Here is a 26092-nt window from a genome sequence, read left to right as displayed (position 1 = left end):
GTCGCATAGTTTCCATTAACTACTATACTCAAGAAGCACCACAAGTACTAGTTATCAATGAAATGAGTGGTTTTATTACTCGGTCCTATGCATTATGTAGTCAGATTCAATGTCTACATAATGCATAGGACTTAAGGGAGGTTTTTCACTTTCCTGGTAGTGTGCAGAAACTCCGAAGCTGGCTTACGTGACCATGTTGTTGACGTGAAGGAAAAACCGAATGAGGGGCGCTATTTTGCGTATCGTCCGAAAAGTACCCGATATGGACCTGCTTGCAATTACAGTGGTCATCCATCTCGTATTTCATGTTCGAGTTGGATTTCCAGTCTCGGTGCAGAACAGCTTCACAGAATTGAAGGGTACCTGAACAGTGTTCAGTACTTACACACATTATGAGTAACATAATGGTGCCATCAGCACGAGTACTTCAGCCTCATGATGTCGTTCAGCTGAAGCAATACCAGTTCCCAATACATACTTTCCGTTTGATTCAAGAATGGTTTGTAGGGCAGCCTGAGATTAATTTAATTGATTGGCCGCCTCGTCAAGCAGATCTCAATCCCTTGGAAAATATGTGGGCAGAGCTGAAGCTTTTCTAAGGGACAATTTAACTGAGGCAGTACCACCAAGAACTCAGGATGACCTGCGGGGCCTTGTTTGCGAGGCATGGCTGGAGATAGGAGAAGAATATATGTTTGTAGGCCATCTAATAGATTCCATGCCCAGAAGAATGGAACATGTAATAAATGCAGAAGGTTTTTAGGCACAACATTAGTGTCCCCACCCTAACTTCGAAAACAGTTCTTCTTTAGGACTACCTACTTTTTCCGAAAAATATTTCTAGTAACAACCACTCCTTGTGTCATATTTTTGTGCAATAAAGGATTTGAATTCAAAACCTAACGATCGGGAATCTGGAGCTCTACCAGTAAGTTAGCATGAACGCCATTTACAAACCCATTCTGAAGAACTTTGACTCTTAATTTCGGGTGTTCGATGACAATGATACTCATGTCCATTGAAAATGTATTAAAATTGGGATATCCCGAAACCCCGGAATCTCAATGTAACAAATATTTGGACACACTTAAACAACAAACGACTATAAGAATATTTGAATTTACTTCCATTACTCAATTAGTAACAGTATAGATTTATACAGTTTCTTTCCTGCAATCTTGTCATGTTCCACATCTTTCATTATGGGATTTTTACTTTCTATAATTGCAAAATTCCCAAATTCTGAAATTTCGAAATTCTGGAATTCGGACACTGAATTAATGATTTCCTAACGGTAGTTATTGAACCACCGCTTGTTCTTATGCAGCATATGTCAGAAAGCTTCAGGATGGAAGTGTTAAAACGAAATACGAATAGGTATGTTTCAGTCTCTCGCGTAGAGTGGAGAAAAATGCTAATAAATTCAACAGAGTAGAGCATATGGCACAATGCAAATTATACAATAAATAGTGCATTTTACTCTGCATTACTGTGATCATGCATCAGACCAGTGGTTTCTATTCTGGGGTCGCGCCCCCTGAAGGGCGGATGACCGAGCATGGGAGTCAAGCTATGACAGAAATAAAATTTACACTTTAACATTAGCAAACTTCAAAATACTACATGTTTGACATTTTCTCTTTCCTAATCCTATTCAAGATTTATATTTTATTAAAACTAAATAATTGTGCAAATTAAATTATATTGCAGGATTATTTAAAACTAGGAATGCAATGGATGTACCCGATTGCAATGAAATGAGCTGAGCGAGCTTAAACTACGTAATCATTCCTGGCCATTATGCAATAATAAATGCCATTTTTAATTGTTGACAAAAAAATCGCGTGAAAACTTTTTCCCCATGTTAAGTCTATGCAAGCGTTTTTCGGTGATTATTCCTCGATAGTACATCGGATTTTTTATTTCGACCTATGTTGTCACTCAGCACGACATACTCTATCAGCGTGCTTAGTTTGGCTGAGATCGGCCAAACGGTCTAGGAGGAAGCGTTTTTCGGTGATTATTCCTCGATGGTACATCGGATTTTTGATTTCGACCTATGTTGTCACTCAGCACGACATACTCTATCAGCGTGCTAGGTTTGGTTGAGATCGGCCAAACGGTCTAGGAGGAGTTCGCGGACAACCAAACGGCTAACCCGAGTATAAGAGCTTCGCTTCGCTCAGCTCAATAAGTACAAAATGTTCTTTTAGTGTATAAGATGGAATTCAAAAACTTGTCAAGTAAGGGCAGATGAAAAACTCAGTATGGTGGTTAACTTAGTTTTTTTTCTTTAAAAGTTTTTTGACATTCGGTGATAAGCTCGACAAAAATAAGTATGTTTGTTTCTATATTCGAGTTTGAGATTGAGATTATTTAATATTTCAAAAACGTCAGCGAAATTGAAAGAGAAAATACAAATATGTCATCAGTAAAAGAAGTATAACATTCATCTTTCCCACACTTAGGACAAATATTTCAATATCTAACTTCATCTCGTATAGCCTACTTAACATATTACCTTTCGACAATCAGCGAACTTTGGTATGGAAAGGTAAATTTATGCTTAGCAATGAGGTCGTCATACAAAGCTTCAAAGAGACGAGTATTCATAGCACTTGACTTTACAAAATTAATAAGTTTAATAGCCAATGACAATGCGTGCTTGAGGTTCTCTGGTAAATGTTTGCAGTTAAGATTTGCCTGTGAATTAAGCAGTGCGCCGTGGATAATTGTCATTCACTATGCGAACACCGCGGCTCAGTTTTGCCGGAGCGACTGAGTCAATTGACTGTCACCAACGAACTGATGTGGGTAGATAGTTGAAATTGATATATTATTTCTTCCATAGATTCCGCTATATGACATCAACGGCTTGTCACTAGTGGCGTAATATTTCAGTTTCAGACTGGAAGTTTTTGGAAGTGCTCTCATAAAACAATAAATTTAACGTATAGAGGCTCAATCTCCCTCGCTTTTAGATCCAATGGATATATATGGGTTTAAAAAATTGATATTTGAGTATGTTTAATTTTATTGATTGATTGATTGATTGGGTTTCAGTGGGGACGATTTAATTTCATAACACGATATGGAACATCGTGTAAGGTTTCAACAAATTAACTAGGAACTTTTCTCGTTGTTTTTTTCTTTTCAAAATGTAAGTTATTAAATTACCTGTGATAATCGCCGGTGGAACCTCTCGGCTTATAAATTATAAAAACAAACCGTTTGTGCTTTAGTATGCACAACAAATTAATTATCCTATGCCTATAACACTTACTTCCATCTCTCCCACACGGAGAGCTCAATTGTAGGATATATTCCATTTTTATAATGTGAATATATACTTGGTCACCTTCTACCCTTTGATCCGTCAACCCTCTATATGAGATTTTCTCGCACAGTGAAATGATGCCTTTATTTGCCTCGTAATACAGATTTGGTAATTCAGATTTTTATTCAGACTAGCTTAGTGTGCATCCAATTTTCAGCTATCTGATTGCATTTCTTGCAACATATTAAGATAGTATGAAGATAATTTAAAACATATGTAGAATACAGTGGCAGTTCTTTAGGGAAATCACATCGGTAAAAATTAAATTTTGTCGCTTCAATCTAACGAAAGAAAACTTACCTAATATTTTAATTCTTATATTCAATAATTAGAACATTAAGTAATCTTCGTTCCCTTCGTTTGAAGCGATAAAAGTTGAACTTTTACCAATCTGACTTCCCTCGAGACCTGTCAATGATAGAAGAATGAAAAGAGATATTCTTAAAAAAAAAGGCTTTAATTGAAAAGTTATTTCCTTCAATAAAGCAAAATATTTTAAATTTGTATCACTGCATTTTCCCTAGATTCTATACCAACAAAGCAGAAGACGAATTTCCAGAAGAGAAGGAATACACGAAACTACTTAGAAAAATACAGAGTGTATACGAGCGTCTAATAGATGAAAACATGTTTGGTTACACGATGACTAAAATGATAGCAAATATTGAAATGGTATTCCAAGACGCTGCCCGAACTCTGGAGTTCTATCCCGATGATGTTGTTACGGAAGCTAAAAAGGTTAGTGTCTACTATCTTTATTTTCGAAATTCAATCATGATTCAAATTTTTGAATATTAAGATGGTCCTTTAGTGACAAAACATCATTTTAACAATATTACATTACAGAAGTAGTCTAAAATAATCTTCAGAAACATACAATTTTATATATTAAATTAGATTAAATATGATATGTTTGTCATGCACTTCAAAAGAATTGAATGGATTGTTATTAAAAAGGAGTATGTTCTGTTTATACATAAAGAAACTTATCTTCTTAAGAGTAACTAACATAATTGTAATATTTTAAAAATAATAAATATTTGGAAAACGTCATAAAATGTTTTATTGCGTTTTGCTATTAGTTTACATTTTACTCTCTGTGATTCTGCTCTATGCGCTAAAGGAGACGTAGTGAAATATATAGGAAAATATTCACAAATACCCGAATTCCCAAGTGGAACTCGAATCTGTTACTAGTCTGTGTCCAATTTCTGACCACTGGACAATGGCAGTTGGCAACTTAATTTTGAAAACATACTATTACTTTCTAACTATTTTGTAACACAACGTATTAGTATGTTCTAAAAATCAGAATATTTCAGATTAAATATGTATAATAAATTAGTGAATTAACTAAGGGTATTTACGTACTCAGAAAAATGATCAAATTTTAATATTTCCAAAATAGACAAATATTAACATAAAATCAACAAGAGCATTTAAAACGTTTGTTTTTTTTTTCTATGGAAAGAAAGTATATCAAACTGAAAGTAATTGTTTTTTTAATATGAAAATAATTATAAATCCATTACAATTTTGTAAACTTTTCTTGTTCAGTATTTAAAATTTCAAATTATACTTTCAATTAGCCAATATTGCACTAAACATATTCAGTTGTGGTTTGTCATGAAACAATACGTAACAGTAGTGGAACATATTTTGAAAAGTCTTTCAAATCCAATGGCCACTCCATAGGGCATGTAATTTAAATTGTTATTTTTACCATGGTATGCTTCGGTTAAGAACATTTAGTACCTCATGCTGTATTATTAGGTTGTATTATTAATAGGATAACTTGCCATCTGAGGATGTTCTTTTTTATTCTCCAAAATACGGAAATATTTATTTTAATGATTAAAATAAATTCTGATGTGAAAGGATTAAAATGTAAATTTATTAAATTTTTAATTTATATTAAACGTGGGAAACCTTATAAAATGATTTCATCTCTTCTTTTCTTTGACAATAGATACACAAAACGTATTAAACAGCAAGAAACGTTATATATATGATCATATATTCCATCACCTTCGCGACTATAAACCAAAAGTAGTAGATCTATCACTTATAGTTTAACTATTAGATTCCCATAGTTTCAAGTCTACTGTAGGTTCGTAATATGAAATGAAACTTACTTATTTATCCCGTGTAAGCTTGAGAATTTTAATGAAGGAATTCTGACAAACAAATCCCGTTTTTATATTGGCCTGGAACAACCTTCATACTTGTGTTCTCCCCCTTTCTTCATTCCACTTTTTCGTTATCATCAGCGTCTTCCTTGGCATCAGAGCATTAACGTGAGATGTTAAACTAAAAAAAGAAAAATAATTCATACATTATTCATTCAATATGACGTTTCAAGAGTCACTGTTATTATATATATACTCTTGAGGGAAAATAATGTTTAACTACTTCTGATAAAGAGGTATCCCATCAAATTTCAGGAAAAGATTCACTTTAACTTGCTATTTGTATCTCCCGGCAATTGCTTTATTATTGTATTACAGGACGTACAGTCAGAAAAACGCTATCAACTGAAGCAACGCATAGCAGAAGCTAAAGAAATTAAACGTAGAGAAAGGATTCAGAAACACAGAGAGAAGGCCATTGAACCTCCGAAGAGACGTGTAAGTAGTCCTGCAGTTACTTTAACTTTGATACATTTTTTAATACATTGATATCATAATTTTTGTTATTCTTGCTTGTATTTACAAATCTATCCAAACAACACTGAAGAGTGTGTTTTGAAAAAGATACGTACGGAAAGGTAGGGTAGAACCGAGTAATCGACTCTCAAATGTATCCTTCATCAAGATGGACAAATTCTCTTCTCCCTCACCTTGGTGCCTCAACTAAATGCTATACTGGAGAAGCAGAATCGACCATTACAGCGATCGCCTGCGATCAGTTGTGATATATCAGTGATGCTTTTGTGTTTTCATGCATTTGCATTTTGAGTATCAGACATTGGAATTTCAAGGTTTCTTCACCTGTTGCAGAGAATATAAAGGTATATAAACAAACATGACTTTTCCAAGTGCAGATCATCCTCACAATAGTTGGCAAATTGAAAGAGTTGCATATTTTATAAACAAATTAAAGAATTTAAAAGGATTTCTTGGATGGAAACAAGTTAAATATTAAAATAAAATATATTCTGGTATTTTCCAAGAATAAAATACCAGGTCCGCCCAGAAAACAAAGATATTTCGTTATACAAAATGAAAAGCACAATATTTATAGAAAAAATGTTACATAATCTAAAGCACATAATCACAATCACACTTCTCTACATAATCACCACCTTCATTTAAACATTTCTCGCATCGTTTCATGAGCTTCAGAATTCCCATGTTATACTCTTCTGCCGTCAGTTCATTAAGTCAGGTGGTCACTGCTTTCAATCATGTCAAAATACACTACAAGCAGTGAAAATCGTTATTGTGAAACTCTAAGAAATCTACGGCAAGCCATCTAAAACAAAAGGGAAGGAACACTTTCTGGAAGAATTGTGCTTCCTGACGACAATTCCCACTGTTACACTGCTGCTGCAACTCAAGAATTGCTGGATCGATTTGGATCGGATTTTTTTATTATCCATCCTACAATCCGGGCCTTGCTTCCAGCAATTTCCGCCTTTTCCCTAAGTTGAAACAGTTTCTGGCCGGTAAACATTTTGGAAGTGTTTAAGAGTTGGAGAATGTAGTGACCACATGGCTTAATGAACTGGCAGCAGATTATAACATGAGAATTCTGAAACTCACGAACAGAGACGACAAATGTTTAAAGGAAGGTGGTGATTACGTGCAGAAGTAGAGGAAGCTTCAGGTATGTAACATTTTTAAAGTAAATATTGTGTATTTCGTTTGTATAACTAAACGGTCTTTATTTTCTGGGTGACCCTCGTAAGTCACATATGATTGCTTTTATCAAAATTCTACGCTTGCTCTTAACAAACAATAACGATATTTTGAACGAGCCCACTGTTCCTGCAGATAATTCTAGGCTCGCTACAGCTGAACGTTGAAACAAACGCTTTCATAGTCAGAGGCAGAACATTCTTTTAAAACTTGTGAAGGTATGTCCTATTGTCTCATTGAATTTAGCATTCAAGAGTGAGAAATTTCCGCAGAAACAAAGGTCTGTGCGCGGCAAGGCCTAAATAACACAACCCAAGAATATTTTCTACAATTTTCGGTATATGCTATTACACGTAAAGGCATTCTATATCTCATTATATTGATGAATGTACTTAATCGGGTTGCAAACTTCCTCTACACACAGATGTTCTTGATTTTTTCCGAGGTTGAGGGAAAAAATCTCTGCAAGTAATTCTCCCTAAAGCTAGCATATTCTATATCGTTGAGATTTCATTATTTAGTTGTATTTTCTTCGATTGATTTCTATATCTATAATAATTATAAAAGCTGATAGATGCTATATGCCTTTCTGACGCAATAAGCATATATTCTGTTTCAATGGAATAATATTTACTAAGTAGCCATGGAACACGTCTTTTTAAACCATGAAGGGGAGGATTCAATCTGTGCTTCTCAATCCAAGTAGTGAAAATGATTGTTAATCCTCAAGAACTATAAGCCATATTTTATGAAAATGTCTTGGAGTATATTTTTTAAAAAATATGACATTTGTATCAAATCCTAATGAGTTTTATGTTAGTTATCGTGGAACTTAAGAAAAAACGTGGTGAGGGGGTAATACCACTACTTGATTCTTTACTGATTTGTCTTATGCAAAATGAATGGTTGTAAACCCTTAAATAAAGTGTAAGAAATATTATATCAAAGTGAAACAGTTGCAACGGAAAGTATCGTGGAACATGTGAGTATTTTTAAATAGAGAAGATAGAATCCAACCAAGATGATAAGGACTAAATTTAACGCTTGTTCTGACTGACGTTAATTACATGTACTTTGGACTACAGAAAGGGTGTGGAGGGGATAGGAGGATAAATTCGTTACTTTACTCTCTACTGGTTTTAACGCATTTCATAGAGGACGATTGGGAGGCCTCAAAGGAAATGTACGACGTATTACATCAAAATCCATTTTTTGATGAAATATAAAAAACTCTTGGATTTAAAAAAAATGAGTTGGAAGGAACTCATCCTTTTATTCATGGCAGGTTTTAACTCCAAGCTATGAGGAAATTTATAATCCCATAAGTAAAATATATACTAGGTTTTGTTATATTATAATTTTACTTGGCTTAATTTTTACGTGGCTTATTATTTGAAAATAGTTTATCTATATATGTATAATCTGTCAAAATGGGGTGGATTTATTCCCTTATACTTGATTGATTATAGACAGTGTCGGACTGGCCAAGTTGAGGGCCCTTGTCGCAAGTACTTAAATGCCCTCACCCATATATAATACCAGGTTATCATAAAATAAGTATCGCTGTTCAGAGAACTCTGGAGACGTAACCACTTCACAGAATGCAACCAAACCTGGTAGGAGTATATTTGGAAACCTGCAGAAGCGATTGGTGTAGAAAAAAATAGTTCCGATTTTCGCCACCAGAGGTAATTGTGGCGCTGTACAACACCAAATAAGTACAGTGTGTAAGAAAAACGACACTAGTGATGCTAAATGATAAGAAAGACTGTAATTGCCCCTCCTGTGGGTCTCGTGGCATTGACTACCAACGCTATTAATACCCCGAGGTCAGTGGCGGATTTACAGGGGGAGCGGGCTTTTGAGCTGAAGCATCCTTTTATAATTCTTGGATATCTTACGAAAACGAAGTTAAATGTTAGACTTTCCTGTGATCATAAACTGCAGGCTCCCTCCAAAGTCACAGGAGAAGGTTACTGTCAAATATCGCCTCCAGAAGCTATTGTTTCTGTTCAGTGTTATATATGGTAAGTATTGTATGGAAGACAAATGATATTATTGATATTCAATGAAAGAAAGGCCATAATTATGCTTCCCGTGCCACGCGTGGCATTGATTTGTACTGCTATTAGTAACCCCGTGGTGTAGCGATGTCTTATAGGCGATGATGGTGATGTGGGGTTCTGCTCAAAGGCAGGTCTTTGACGTGAAGTTCCCTGGGCAAGAAAATCCACGATGACTGGCACCGTGTGAGATGATGATGACGTTCTAAGGACGTGACCTACAGGATAAGAAGGTATCCGACTTACGTGTTTTCACCGGAAATCGAACCCGGAACCGCTTGATCACAAGGCAAAGAGTGTGGGGGAAAAAAGCCAACATCGGATTACCATCAGCTCACTTCTGGCACATAGTGTCGCTCAAATCCGTAACACATGCAGGCGTGAGGAAGCACCTGGAGCATCACTATAACTCGACAAGTTTCAAACCAAGATGCGCAGATCGCTACGGAGCACTTCGTATTCCACCACCCTCCCCACTACTCTTCCATCCACTGATCTGGCCTTGAAAGTACCAGTGATACTAACTCAGCAAACTTATGCTTCAACAAATATCACCTGCTAAAATAAATGACAAATATTACCGTGTAGCCTTATACCTACAGTATCGACTCGTAATTCTCATATCAGTAGTCCATTTCATTTAATCCCGCTTTTGAAAATGCGTTGCGGTGGTAGCTCTTCGTATTCTACGGTAGTATATTCTGCGTATGTTCGTTATTAAGCTTTATAACGAAGAGAAACCAAAAGGCGAATGACTTAATTTTCTGGATTCCACATTAAAGACTGAACTGACAGCCGAGCCTACTAGAAAATTACGATACTGAACCAGGGGCAAATACAGAACGGGGGGCGCATCTTTCTGAAAGGGAAATATTTCTGTCTTACTTCAATGAGACGAGTTGACAAAAGTATTTTTGTCAATATAAGACAACAAATAAGCTGCTTTCAGTCTATTGTTAGTACAAACTATGTCTCAAGTGTTATAATGTTTAACATTTTGCGCCCCCCATCCTTCTGAGTAAGAATGAATAATTATTCAACTTCCAAGGCCGAAGATACAACTTGTGTTAAAAAAAAACTATAACAACTGATAACTAGTAGAGAAAACTTTGTTCAACGATTTCTTTTATTTCAGCTAGTTCCTCTTCCAGAAGTGCGGATTAAAATATTTGGCATAGTTGCAATTAAAATATTTGATTTAATTATCACCCTAGTTATACGTTCGAGGTCCCAAAGGTCATGTGGGCCCCCTATTGTATTTATGAATATACATTATTTGGCATAATTTGAATGCAATTTGTCTTAAAATCCTCATGTATATACCTTCTGCATCTGAATGCCCCCCCCCCCCAACTTTACAGAGAAATCGGCGCCCTTGGGTCGGGCCTAAATGCTAACTCGAGTCGGGTCTCACATATTTCTAACTCGAGTCGGGCCTCACATTATTAATTCACGGGCCCGGCCTGAGATGAAACCTACATTCACGCATCACATTCAGTACCGGCGTGTTGGCAAAGTAAGAGTGAAATAGGTGCAACAGAAACTGTTGGAAAAGGGCCACGTCTTATTATTGTCCATGCAGGAGGGGAATTTGGGTTTGTTGATAATGCTCTATTATTCTTCAAATCTAAGCAAAAAAGTGGAGATTATCATGATGACATGAACAGTAGAAATTTTTCAAAATGGATCGGTGAAAAACTACTTCCTAATCTTCCCGAAAACAGCGTTGTTGTCGTTGATAATGCCAGTTATCACAATGTTCAAATCAATAAAAGACTATATATGTCTTCACTTAAAAGCGACATGATACAGTGGCTATCAGCGACAGACAAACCTATAAACGAAACCGAAATTGAAGCGGAGAATAGAGTAAATACATTGTGGAGAATGAACAAAAGACAATTTTTCTTAAGAATTCAAAATGCACCTTATGTGAAACAATACGCGATTGACAAGAAATTTATAAACACTAGGCACACTATAATAAGACTTCCACCTTACCACGCAGACTTAAATCCTATTGAACTTGTGGGGGGGGATCAAGAGCAAAGCAAGGCAATGCATTTCCGATTCACTGGATGAAAAGAAAGTTATTTAATGAATATTCACCACAGAAATGGGTAAAATGTTGTGAACACGTAAAAAAAATTGAAGATTCTTACTTTGAAAGAGACGGGCTTATGGGTGAGCGTGTAGATGAACTGATAATTAGATTTGGTGAAACCGATACAGACTCAGATTCATCGGCCGATACAGACTCAGATGAGTGGGAGAGTGAAACTGAAGGAGAAATGGAAAACATTTAGAAGGTGATTTCTGTTATCATTTATTTATTTATTTTTCATTAAGATTCATTGCAAACTTTTCCACCTTTTAATTCATATATTACGTTGGTAAGGAATACCCCTAATCATATTTAATTCATTTAATATTCAAAGAGAAAATATTAAAATGCATTAAAAATTTAGTGCAGTCAATATACAGCATTTACACTCAAATGTCGTAGAAAATCCTCAGACCATTCCGCTCCCTCCAGATTGCAACACTGCAAAACATCATCGTCGCGGAGAAGGGAGTGAGGAAATGTAGGATTAGGTGCGCAACAACTAGGCTGCAGCGTTCTGTTTACAAACTTTTTCACTTATAGTGCCGGTTTTCTTCTACGCTGCTCTTAATTGGCGTTGTATAGCGCCACAATTACCTTTGGTGGCGAAAATTGGAACTAATTTTCTCTTCTACACCAATTGCTTCTGCATGTTTCCAAATATAAAATATACTACTACCAGGTTTGGTTGTATTCTGTCGAGTGGTTACGTCTCCAGAGTTCTCTAAACAGCGATACTAATTTTATGATAATCTGGTGTATATATATATATATATATATATATATATATATATATATATATATATATATATATATATATATATATAAACTTTACCTTACCGACTCGAAGGGACCTTTGCTAAGTAAGAAGTTTTACTGGCTCATGGAACCGTACTGGTATGAGAAAGAGCCGGGCCTGACTGAGAAGACTTCTTTCCCATAGGTAAACTTAGGCTTCCCCAATCTTTTTGATTGGAAGACTTAAGAAAGCATTTGCGATCGCGAAAATTCGACCAAGGCCTACATTTCTTGCGCCTCGCGATCTCTGCAGCGCCCCTCGGAACTCGGGCCTTGGCGATCGCTCAGTGGCCAACATGGCCAGTCCGGCACTGATTGTAGCCCCAAATAATAGTTATTTCTATTAGTGGAAGGAAAGCACATACCAAGTTCATCTAAATCGGATGAGTTTTACGAAAGTTATCGTGGAAGATACGGACAGTTACACAAATGCCAATCATGTCGAACGGTAGAAACTTTGCCAGCGCACACTTCAATAAAATTTTCTATTTTGTTTTGTCGATGGGTGTACTCCTATGCTCAAAAAAAATGCGCGTAATGTAACTCACGAATTTTTGCATTTATTCCATTTTCCTTACGTTTATGGGTAAAATTCAGTTAATAGTATGTGGAGATGATAGAAAGCATTCCGTCTAAGGAGATATTTCCAAAGCATATAATAAAATAATAAAAATATAAACAAAAAACAAAATTATGGTCGGTTTTGTGTATACTAGCAATCATGATTTCGAAGGATTTTTGCAGTAGCAGAGCACGATTGCGGAGGAAATTTTAGAAGAGGAATCGGGGAGTTAGATCAAGGGAATTGGATAGTGGAATAAAATATTGCATTTATTGGTTTAAACCTAGTATGTAGATTGTCTTCCAAATATAAATTAGCTTCTGTAACCAAGATGTCGTACGGAAATATAGAAACAAACAGGAAAGCTCTTGTCTTGAGGTTGGAAGCGGCATGCGCTATGGCTATTAGCATTTATTTGTTAAGGAAAAGGGAACAAGGAAATAGTAGTTTCCGTGGTTAGGAGGGTAGCGTGGTGGATTAGTAGTTCTTCCACTATTTTGACACTAGATCGAATCCCATTCCATCCCATCCTTTTTCGCAAAACATTATACTTTTCTTGTTAATAAGAACCGAAACAATATAATAAGGAAATAACTTATTGATATTTTCCTGTAATGTGGTATTTATCCAGGATTAGAGTATTATTGGTAATAATTATTGTTTTATAGCTATTAACGCGCCCATCTACGCCGTGACTCATATGTCGATCATTCAGTGCAGACACGTATCCACGTTTTTTTTTTTTCTGGAGGAGTCCCAACACGAATCCTCGTAAGCACGTAATTCTAATGTTTTAAAAATATCAATACTACTACTACTACTACTACTACTAATAATAATAATAATAATAATAATAATAATAATAATAATAATAATAATAATAATAATAATAATAATGCAACAGTTCTGTATTTCTCTTAAAATTTTCGTACTTTTCATTTATAAACTGGTTTACTTTGAACAAACTGCATTATAGCTCAAACAATATCAAACATATTTTCGACAGAAAACTGTGTGCTACGTATATCTCATAACAAAAATAGTCAGAAAGCAATGAGTGTATCGTTCTAATATATTAAAGTTAAAGACAGAACGGAAACGAAATGTTAATCCTATTTAAAACTGTTCTTTAATTCCATCTGGTATAATGGCATTATGGTATGTTCTTAGAATTATAAGAAGACAACAGCACATTGCTCAAAGTTTGGACACTGACTCCAAGTAAACTGATTTAAAAAAACCTCAAAAGGGCAAAAGCAAGTTTATTAAAAAGTACTTGAGTTTCGTAGGGGGATAGCCCCCAGGACCTCACGCTGGATACGTCCCAAATTCAGTGCAGTGCAGTTATTTGTTATAAAACATGATTATTAGATGCGTAATATGTAAAATTATATCATAGTTTTAATTTTTAATAGGTCTATTAAAAATTAAAACTATGATTAAAACTATGACTTTTCTTAACACATCCATATTATCCGGCGTTCTGCCTGCCTGTTTATGTCGGATAAGCAAAACTCTACTGTATTTCCAAAGCCAGCATATAAATAAACTAGAATTATATCGTCCTAGAACAGACAATATTGTGAAATGCTTATATTAAAAGGCTGGAATAAAAAGCATAAGTACTAATTTGGTAGCGTGAGAACAAATTAGAAACAATTCAATATATTTCCTAGGTTTCAGATTATCATCTTGTGTGTCGATGTGTATTCTTTTTAAAACATAGTTTTAAAAGTCATACCATTCGCAATATTCCTACGGAAATCGAAAGAAAAATTTCTTTGTGCCTCTTGTGGCAAAGCGGCTTAAGTGCATGATCCGAAATCCGATTCCCACGTTAAGGTATAGATGGAATTGTCATATTTCAGAAATGCATATCCGGGACGCTACTAAATTACAAGAATCTTTGAAATGCTTAAAATGAAAAGAAGTGTTAAATACTAATTTACTTTCCTCCATTAGACAGAACTGTTCAAGTATTACGTTATCACATTTTTAGTCATTTCACTAGACCTTCTTAGTTAAGCAAGCGTAAGTAGATGATTTACTCCCTCCACCTGGTAAGCAGAATTGTTTTCCTTAAAGATCTGTTATTTTCGTGAAATAGCAGCAGGCATTTCCTGATTACTTAACGATCTAAATGAATGTTTTCACTTAGAGCCATCCCGCCGATTCGCGTTGCCTAGGACTAAAATAAATTAAGGGTCAATAATGAAGATGAAACTTCCATATCAAACATGAAAAGACATGTGGAACGGGGATCTTTCTTTGTTTGAACTTTGTTTTTTTTTTTTTCAAATCCATGCTGAGATATTATGAGTACAATTTTCGAAATTAATAGTATACAATCGTAAAAATATCTTACAAAACGATGGTTTATGGGTCAATCCATCTGAAGTGGTCCAAAAATGGTGAAAATGGTTGCTCGACCATCTCCGAAAATTATAAAAAATTGAGTGTGATGAATCGTGGGTATGAGAAGGTCAATAACGTCATTCACGTTTTCGTATGTGCAAGTGTTCCTAAATGGCGGTCATCTTTGTTGTCGGTGGAGTGCCTTTTTTGCATTTGCAAGTGTTTACGAAAATTGCAGTTGCTCAGGACATACGAATCAGACGAACACCAAACAAACCGAATGTTTATAGGAGAGACTGAGGTACACGGAAAATATAAACTCTTGCGTCTAAATAAATATGCAGGGTTGCAAACCAATACATGAAATCACCAGAAAAACTACAGAAAATTACACTTTTAAAGGGGATGTACTTTGGAATGGTATAAAGTGGGGGTTTCATAAGTTTTGTGCTGAATACTATAGCATGTAAAGAGTCTGCATAAATACCATCCGCTATGATACTACTGGCACCATAGATTTATGGGGGTCCGAAAGTTGAAGTTTGTGCCATTTTGGGGGCGTAATGTATTAGGAGGGCAAAGTGCTAAAAAATTGCTGCTTATGCCACAAAGTAATTCTGTATGTGAATAAACTATTGGAAAAAATCATGACTGATATTACATGGATAAAAGTGAGGACATGGTAAAAAATTATAAGAAAGCACTTGCGTGACGATGGTCGTAGCTCGGAAAACTTTAAATGTTTGAATTATGTTTTACGCTAGATCTCAAAAACTATGCATGGTGCAGCAATTAGGCCCGCTTTTGTTTGTGTTCAGTTGTGCGAAAGCTTGCAAGTGGCATTTGTTCCATCGTTCTAGCGCCATGATCATTGCCACGTCTGTATGGTAAGTAGGTTAGCTCCCCATTGCTCCCACGACACCCATCGTCGAACTGAACCGCGGTATAAAGGTACTTAATGTATCAGCAAAGCGACATTGAAATCCAATCCTAGTTACGGAAGTTAATATGTTCAAAAGGTTGTGTTATATCTATCCTAACAATATATAAAACTACGTGAACTGGCATAGAATAAAGGGGTACTTCCGGTTGACGTGGAAAGTTGAAATTTAGCATGATTGTAGCTTTCAAGTAGTAAACTACAGGAAAATTGCCAAAAGTTAATATTTTTAATTTTTAAGGGTCTAAAGGGGGTATGAAGAAATTCTCTATGTTATTTAAATGAGCCCTTTTTTGGACTTATATTCTCATATTTTGGGTACTTGGAATTGGAGTAAAAATTTGAAATTCAACATGATTGTACGTTTCCATTAGCATTACTTAAGTAAATCAGCAAAAATAAAAAAAGTCAACCGTAAAGAAGTTTTATGGGGAACCGAAAAGTCTTCGCAATGTTATTTATATGGGGCATTACACCCCAAAATGTTTAGGCACTTCCGGCAGGATTAGAATGGTGAAACTTGGCATGATTGTAGACTTCCGGGACTAACCAAAAGGAAAAATACCAAAAGTGACTTGTTTAAAGTTTTTAATATAAATATTTGGGGGATGAAGTAATTCCCATGTTATTTACGTGGGTGTTTTCTTGTGACACAAAATCTTATCTTCTAGATACTTGAAATACGAAAACAAAACTTGAAGTTTGGTAAAATTGTAGGTTTTAGAGGTTCAAGACCGTAGGCCGAGCAAACGTGGGGGTATAGGAGCGAAGTCCCCAGCTAGCCAAAGACTAGTCTATTCTATAACGCAACTTCGTGAACATATTAACTTCCGTAACTGTGATTGGATTTCAATGATGCTTTGCTGATACATTAAATGCCTTAATACTGCGGTCCAGTTCGACGGTGTGTGTCGTGGGAGCAAGGAGGAGCTACCCCCTTAACATATAGACGTGGCAATGATCATGGAGCTAGAAAGATAAAACAAACGCCACTCGCAAGCTTTTACACAACTGAACACAAACAAAAGCGGGCCTAATTGCTGAACCATGCATAGTTTTTGAGATCTAGCATGAAACATAATCCAAACATTTATTTTTTTCCGGACTACAACCAGCGTCACGCATGTTTTTTTTCGCGTTTTTACCATTTCCTCACTTTTTTCTCCGTGTAATATGAGTCATTATTTTTTCCAATAGTTTATTCACATACAGAATTACTTTGTGTGGCATAAGCAGCAATTTTAAGCATTTTGTCCTGAGATATTACGCCCCAAAAATGGCATCAAAATCGCAAACTTCAATTTTCAACCCCCCATAAATCTACGGGTGCCAGTAGTATCATAGCAGAGGATATTTCTACAGACTTTTTACATGCAATAGTATTCAGCACAAAACTTATGAAACCCCCACTTTATGACAATCCAAAATACAGCCCCTTTAAAAGTGTAATTTTCTGTAGTTTTTCTGGTGATTTCATGTATTGGTTTGCAACCCTGCATATTTATTTAGACGCAAGAGTTTATATTCTCCGTGTACCTCAGTCTCTCCTATAAACATTCGTTTTGTTTGGTGTTCGTCTGATTCGTACGTCCTGAGCAACTGTAATTTTCGTAAACGCTTGCAAATGCAAAAATTGGTACTCCACCGACAACAAAGATAGCCGCCATTTAGGAACACTTGTACATACGACAACGTGAATTATGTTATTGACCTTCTCATACACAAGGGTCATCACACTCAATTTTTTATAATTTTCGGAGATGGTCGAGCAACCAACTCTGGACCACTTCGTATGGATTGACCCTTATTGCAAAATAGTTTGGCTCAAAGAATAAAGTACAAGTAATAAACTTATTACTTTTCCTGAAAAGTCTAAGTCTTGAATAAGACGGAGACTGTCGAGCGTAGTGCTTGGAGCTCTTTTCCTACCTTCCCGTGGGGCAACCTTGATTCGACTTATCCTAAACGGATTATTCAGAAGTCCAAGTCGGAAAATGTTCTCCATTTTCCCAAAACACTATTGGTCGAGTACAATCTACCTCACGTGTGAGGCGAAAGCTAATAAACAAACAAACTAATAAATAAATCTAATGCCTTATAAAAAAAAGTTTTCCCAAAATTGACATCTAGCAAAATCATTTGTTGGTATTCCAGAACTGTAAATTCACCTTTATTCATAATTTACTTCTATCGTCGTTTTGAAATCAGAATGATAGTCTGAAACTATAACATAGGTTATTAATACCTTTTTTGCTTTAGTCAGATTTAGTAGTTTTACTTAACAGTCAGTCAATTTGGATCTGTGATTTCAGTTTTAGAGATGTCCTTAAATTTTTCACTTCTACAACAGTTTTCAACTAACGCCATTAAAATATATCTTTCGTGGTTTTCATCAGGTAATGTCTCTGTCATTCTAGTATATTTCAAACCATCAACTATGTACAGTGTCTTATTCCATTAAGCAAAACTATATTTAATATTCGACAATTCTGTGCATTATTTCCTCATATCTGTCCCTAACTGAGCTAACTTTTCTAAAATGAAAAAAGAATAACACAGGAATTATTCAACTTAAGTTTGTGCTTCTTAATCCGCTCCTTCAAGTAATTCTTGTAGAGAACGAGGTGTGGAGCAGTGGAAAGATGTGAGGTTTTCAAACTAAAGGTCAATGGTTCGAACACACTCATACAAATTTTTAAAACTTTTTTTACTTAACATTATGTAGAATAACGGATTGTTAATTTGTGCTTTAATTTACCATTTTGGAATTTAAAATGTCGCCCTTAAGAGGGCTGATTAATTGTTCCAAAGAGTTCAGTAGGAAGTCCAACGTCCTTCTGCATCAATTACGGCTTGAAGCCCTTGTGGAATGCTTTCTATATGCCTTCTGATGTAACTATGGCTTTCTGTTAACTCTTCCCAAGCCTTCTCTACTAATTCACACAAACTGTCTTGTGTGGTTGGAGGCGATGAGGCCCACGTATCTCTCATTATTCTCTTGACCTTAGACCACATGTTCTCAATTGGGTTCATATCAGCCCCTCTGGGAGGCCACTCTAAGACGTCAAGGTGTGCTTCACGAGAAAGCCATCCTTGAACCAATCGAGACATGTGGATCGGAGATCTATCATGTTGGAAATGAATTACTCCATCTGGATAGAGGAAGCAAACAGCTGGCAGCATTACTTCCTGAAGGATGTGTAAATATTGCGCACCTGTTAATCTCCTCTCTACACGATGAAGTAACCCAAGTCCATGAGAGGAGAATAATCTCCAAGCGGACACAGATACCCTACCAGAGAATCTTCTTTGATAAACGTACCGTGAGTCATACCTCGTTCCATTTGGGCGGTACACAACAATGGGGCCATCATTTGAAAAAGAAAATGTGCACTCGTCACTGAAGATTACATACTTCCAGTCACGATTAATATTTTCTTGAGCAAATGCAAGACGCCGTTGAATGTGTCCTTCCGACAGGAACTCTTTTACTGCCGCCCTCCTCGCAAAGAAATTAGCAGCCCTCAACCGCCTCCTGGCGGTATCGCGAGAAGCAGGGAAATTTTCTGCTTGCCTCAATTGGCTGGAAGTGAGGAATGGTCTTTCTACTGCAGTCCTCACAAGCGTCTGATCTTCTTCAGGAGAGGTAATATGCTTTCTCCTACTTCCAGGACGGCGCTCAGTTTCTCCTGTCTCTCGATACCGTTATACCCGAAGTTGAGCACTTCGTGGAGAAATCCCGCATATTTCAGCGGCTTGCTTTGCAGTATAACCTTCTTGAACCAAAACAAGAACTTTGCTTTTTGAACTCTGTTTCTCAGCCATTGCACCGATATAATGACTTTTCGAATGGTTTACTTTATAATACATAGTCGAAAAGCTTAAAAACTAGTATTTTGATTGGCTACCAATATAACGCTATAAAACCTTGACAATGATTTGACCTTTAGTTTTTCAACTAGGATAAGACTGTTTGGTAGTTAACATGTTACGTGAATTGTAGTATCACAAAGACAGACTATTGCTGTCCTTTCTCTTTCTTTTTTCCCTGTGTGAGTGGCTGTGTGAGAGTCCAACACATACACACACAAAAAGAAATTCTCTACATAGATTAAAACTGAGCATTTTCTATTTTCTTCTTTTCTGTGCTGAAACAAAAGTGTTCTTTAGACAAGGGCGCAAAATTTCCGGTCGCCAGATTGCCACTGGCTACTATAAGTTTCCCTCACAGCACAAGAGGTACTAGTCATATGCTATTTAGGTGTCCCAGCTACTTTTTAGATACCCGACACTTGGGACATATGATATTTATGTACTAACAAGGGACATCACCCAATTGTCCGGCTCCGATTTCAATGAAATTTTTATAGCTCATAGAGTACATATAAGTATTATTTGTGATGACAGAAATTTTTGCCATGGTGCGTGTTTTCTATTTTTTTTTATAATTTTTAAGAGTTGTGATGTGGTTATTAGAGATTACTGCAGAAGTCCATTACTAACCTTTGTAAACGGAACGTTAATGAAAGAACAACCATGTAGATACATATAAAGCCTAAGGGGAACTTATATGGTAAGTATTACCTTGACGGCAGCCATCTTGAAATCCGCCATTTTGAATTAAGGTCAAGTTTTTTAAATGAGAATAGGGTAATATGATACATAATTTCGAGCTAGAATTTAATCAGGAAAAAAATGGTGAAGCTAGTTTTGAGATGCACCCATTTGGGGAAAAGTTACAGGTATTTGATTGTTCACTTACTACGTGCGAAAGTCTCTTACCTCCGCTTCTAACCCGCGTATTAATGATAATAAATGGATAAAAGCTTCTGTAATCATATTATGTCTCGAGGGAAGTGATGGGGTAAGGATAACCTTGTCGGCTGCCATCTTGAAATCCGCCATTTTGAATTAAAGTAAAGTTTGAAAACTGAAAACCATAGCATGTGACACCTCATTTTAATAGCAAATTTTCCCGGAAAGCCAATGGTATGCTTATTTCTGTTCTATAGTTAACCAGTATGAATTTCGATCCATTATTCAAGTCTTCAAATTGGCAACCAGTACCGTCCATTATTCGATCCTTCAAATTGGCAACACTCCCAATTTTCACCGCATGTTTTAAGATTCCAACTGGCACTTTGCAATTGTTGTCATGGCTCATATTTTCTAAATTTATTACTTTTTTTAAGAGTTGTAATTTGTCAGTTCATGAATAGTGTTGGAATAAATATCCAGCAATCTTTCTGAATTTGAAGACTTGCCATGTAATTATTTATTTCCAATGCCTGCCCTTCAAAAACTCGTTTACTGACATGAATCATCGCACAACGAAAGAACTCCAACTTTGCATTCAGGTAATGCCGAAGACGTAGCTTGTATAGTAGGTGAGACGAAATATCAAATGAAAATTCACTTCAAAAAGGACAACGAAATATGATTGTTGTGTAAATCAAGGGTCTTTTGTTTTGTTTTATATTTATTTCTTTATTGAATATTTATTTTCTATGGAAATTTTTTTAGCTACTCAGACAAAAAAAAGTCATTCGTTTTCTAGTGATTGTTGTCGATGATTCTTGTTTGTAAGATTTATAATCAGTATTGAACGGGAACTCAATTAAGTTACACTTCTTTGTAAACAAGTTACCCGTTTTCATATTATGGCCATGGTACAAACAATGTTTTGGGAACAATCATATTATGCCTCTATGATATTTTCTATCATTGCTACTGTTCCTTTAAAGTTGTATTTATTAAAAATATTTTATTGTTTGTCGTTTGCGCAACTTGTATGCTACAATTCCTCACAATTTTGTGTTCGTATATCACCAATTTGTTATAATTTCATTTGCATTTCTTTACGTTACATAGGTCCATAGGTTCTTCACGTATTCTCGTTTAAAATAAATAATTACATTGCAAGTCTTCAAAATTCAGAAAGATTGCTGGATGCTTATCCACATGCTATTCACGAACTGGCAATGTAATAAATTTAGAAAACATGAGCCATGGCAACAATTGCATAGTGCCAGTTGGAATCTTAAAACATGCGCTGAAAATCAGGAGTGTTGCCAATTTGAAGGATCGAATAATGGACGTTTGGTGCACATTAGAAGCATTCCTAAATTCATACTGGTTAACTATAGAACCGAAATAAGCATACCATTGGCTTTTTGGGAAAATTTGCTATTAAAATGAGGTGTCACATGCTATGGTTTTCAGTTTTCAAACTTTACTTTAATTCAAAATGGCGGATTTCAAGATGGCAGCCGTCAAGGTTACATTTACCTTATCACCTCCCGCGAGGCATAATATGTACTACAGAAGCTTTTATCCACTTATTATCATTAATACGCGGGTTAGAAGCGGAGGTAAGAGACTTTCGCACGTAGTAAGTGAACAATCAAACGTCTGTAACTTTTTTCCCAAATGGGTGCATCTCAAAACTAGCTTCGCCATTGTCTTCCTGATTAAATTCTAGCTCGAAATTATGTATCACATTACCCTATTTTCATTTAAAAAACTTGACCTTAATTCAAAATGGCGGATTTCAAGATGGCTGCCATCAAGGTAATACCTACCATATAAGTTCCCCTTAGGCTTTATATGTATCTACATGGTTGTTCTTTCATTAACGCTACGTTTACAAAGGTTAGTAAGGGACTTCTGCAGTAATCTCTAATAATCACATCATAACTTTTAAAAATTAAAAAAATAGAAAACACGCACCATGGCAAAAATTTCTGTCATCACAAATAATACATATATGTACTCCATGAGCTATAAAAATTTCATTGAAATCGGAGCCGGACAATTTGGTGATGTCCCTTGTAAGTATGTACTTCAGCTACCTACAGTTTTAGGTACTTGTTATACCTAATTGATATTTGCAACTATGTACCAAAAATATCATTTATATACCTGGCTCAGTTTTGCACTCTAACAGTCATTTGTTTTTATGTCGTCACTTGGTACATATATCTGTTCTAAGTACGTCCTTTAGGTACATATTGTTTCAGATACCCTAACAACACAAGATGTGCTAGGCATTCGCCATTTAGGTGTTCTAAATTCATCTCCCACATTTGATGCATTTGTTGCTTCTTCTTCTAAGCGATTGTGTACTAAAAGCAATAAACGCATCAACTTTATTAGATGGCAACTGTCGCCGATCATTCGAAAGTGAATAAGGAAGAACCATGAAACAAAGTAAATAGACAATCGTCAATTTGTTATAAAATTACATGGCGAGCAGATTTTATCTGACCCCAAACGGTTATAGTCGAATATATGCGGTTAAAGGAGCACTTTGATTAGCCGAATGCAAAAGACCTCAATAATTTATCCCTCCACAAGCGACTTTCTCTTCATCGCCTCTGGGGCCAAGTCGGAAGAGCACGCGGCTAGTAATCCAAAGGTTAGTGGTTCGCGCCCACCCTAGGGTACCCCTACATTTTTTACTTGTTTAAAGTGTTCTTTAGACTTACCTTAATGTGAACACATTACGCATATAGGCGATTCAACATATTTTGGGGAAGTAATTTTGTTCATTGACGCTTCCGGCATGGGGAACATACCTAGAACGTACTATGCACTTTCCCCAGGTACATGTGAGGCATGTGCCTAGGGGCGGACATAGACTGTGACTATCACTTGCCATCCATGTGATTTCTTTCTCAGAAGTATATAAGGCACATTCTGGACACATACCCATGTACCTGAGGGAACATGATAGGCATATGCCTGCTATGTAAGTGTGCTGTTAGGGTTAGAACTGGCGACCGATGTTCAGTAGAAACGGTTTCTGCCTAAACTCACAGGGCTGCGCAGTTTTTGTTTCGCATGAAAATAATTGTCACTGAGTGAGAAAAAATACGGAAAGTGACGTCTTCACAACGTTCTAATTCGCCCCTCCTTTCTCACCCTCAATCGAATTTGCTGACAATTTCCATCAATAGCCCTTCAATTAAAAACTTTGATCCGAAAACTGCAATTGACAACTTGTACTTTAGTGCAGAGAGAGTGTTACACAAACATGAAGTCTTAATGTAAGATATTTTTTTAACATGTATATGAATTGTCCAATTCAAAATTGATTATCCTGAAACTAATTGTCTTGTTTTGAAATGTTATCCTCCGATGCAATCTCTTTCCCTGTCAAACCAAATGCCGTGGGGGCCTCATAATTTGTACGTGAGAGATACTGGTGACCATCATTTTTGGATTGGCAAGTGCGTCTGACTATGAAATTTTGCGCCCTGCTTTAGACAACCTAGAAATGAAGACTATACTATATGGCGTTGCTTAGGGCATTGTATGTAGCTTATCATTTGACAGTTTGACACTTTCATCATATATTGAAAGCAACAGGGACTAACTTCTTCTACACTTACATGAGAAGGAAACAAATTGTTTTTAATTCTTTGAATTGTGCCAATGCACTAAGCCCAGAGAGTTTTTATTTAAGATAATAATAATAATAATAATAATAATAATAATAATAATAATAATAACAATTATTATTATCATTATTATTATTATTATTATTATTATTATTATTATTATTATTATTATTATTATTATTATTATTATTATTATTATTGACTTAGGTTTTCCTAAAATAGGAACTTAAAACAGGAGTGAATCTGCCCACTTGTCCTTGCGTAATTACAACTAGCCTACAAGCCAAATATCATTGGAAATCTTGAAACTGTATAAGCAATATTTCACGAAACCCGGTACTTTTTAGCAAATGTGTTCTTTATCAAGTTTTCATAAAGTACTCCCTTTGTCCTATAAGTAATTTCAGAGAGGTCGCGGTGGCTCAGTGGTAAAGCATTGGGTCCTTGGTTCTGGTGTATCTCGATCCTAGCCTTTCGAGGTAAACTTTGTGGTGGACAAACACCGTGTGCATGGGTTTCGTTGGGATTCTCCAGTTTTCTCCCTCTTTCTTCATTCCACCATTTCATTCATTTCTCATCAACCCCAAACAATTGCAGGAAGTATGTAATTTCGAATAAAACAAACTACTCTATAAAACTTTGAATATTATTATTTTTTATAAAATTCTCGCGAACCTTATTTCTAAATCGAAGGGTAGATGACTAAATTCACTCTCTCATTATTATAGATTCATTTGAATTGAAGCAGCTGAAATAGTTCAATAGTTGGGTTGAAAATTAGAAAGCAATATCCTATATTCCAGTGTTCTACAATCGGTATAACGCGGCACACTGGTGTGCTCAGCAAAACGATGAACGGTGGGACACGAACTCTTACCTATCATTTACAAGCACATTCGTCGAATTTCTTTTATTTATTATTATTATCAACGATTCTTCCACGGATCAGCTGTTTGTATACGTACAGTTAAGCAGACACAAGTATCACATTGAGGGGATGAGTATAATTATTCACTTTAATAGTAATAGAAAAGTCTATTTTCTTGTATTTTCTACCGGGAATAACTGCATCCGGTCTAGAAAGCTAGGATCCGATGTGCTGACCACACACCACCTCAAAGTCGTGAGTGCCACAAGTTCTCTTCTACGCCTTGGCACAATAAGGGCTGTTGCCTTCTCAGAGAGAGAGAGAGTGAGAGAGAGTGAGTAAGTCCATTACACTTACATGCGTTAATAAATGTTAACTTATGTGTATAAATTATGTAAATGAGCGTTTCGTTTTCTGTTTATTATTATTATTATTATTATTATTATTATTTATTTATTTATTCTTATTATTATACATTTCTTAACACGTTGACTGCCATGTGTATGGAATTCCATACATACGGCTCTGCCGTGCAGCGCTGCGTGTTAGATTTCCCATACACAAATAATATATTCCAAGTTTGTTGTGTTCGTTCTATAGTTGTGTATGTAATTAGATTCATGTGCCATAGAAGTCAAAATGTAATGTCCACGCTACGTATATGCAAAACCATACACAAAGAAATGTATGAACAAAGACATTTCTGGGACTAATACAAAGGCGAAAACAAAGAATTACTGGCAGAGTGTTACCCGTGGCGCACAGGTGATAACGGTCAACAGTTTTAAGTTTAAACAAATACC

At 35.9% G+C, this 26092-nt stretch overlaps 1 protein-coding gene across 4 annotated transcripts in view; it reads left to right on the top strand.

The window, feature by feature from the left end:
- Positions 1–26092, top strand: part of LOC145688259 (cilia- and flagella-associated protein 100-like) — a 288731-nt gene that overhangs the window by 242815 nt on the left and 19824 nt on the right. For all 4 annotated transcript variants that reach the window (XM_081762229.1, XM_081762227.1, XM_081762228.1 and 1 more), the window contains 2 exons: positions 3862–4075; positions 5845–5964. In XM_081762229.1, the coding sequence (XP_081618355.1) occupies positions 3862–4075; positions 5845–5964 (334 nt within the window). The remainder of the gene's footprint in view (positions 1–3861; positions 4076–5844; positions 5965–26092) is intronic.

Source organism: Thermobia domestica, chromosome 6 (genome assembly GCF_964235325.1).
Source record: "Thermobia domestica chromosome 6, izTheDome1.hap1.1, whole genome shotgun sequence".
NCBI classification, from domain to species: Eukaryota; Metazoa; Arthropoda; class Insecta; order Zygentoma; family Lepismatidae; genus Thermobia; species Thermobia domestica.
Note: the sequence above shows the minus strand (reverse complement) of the source record. Positions and strands in the feature narration are given on the sequence as shown.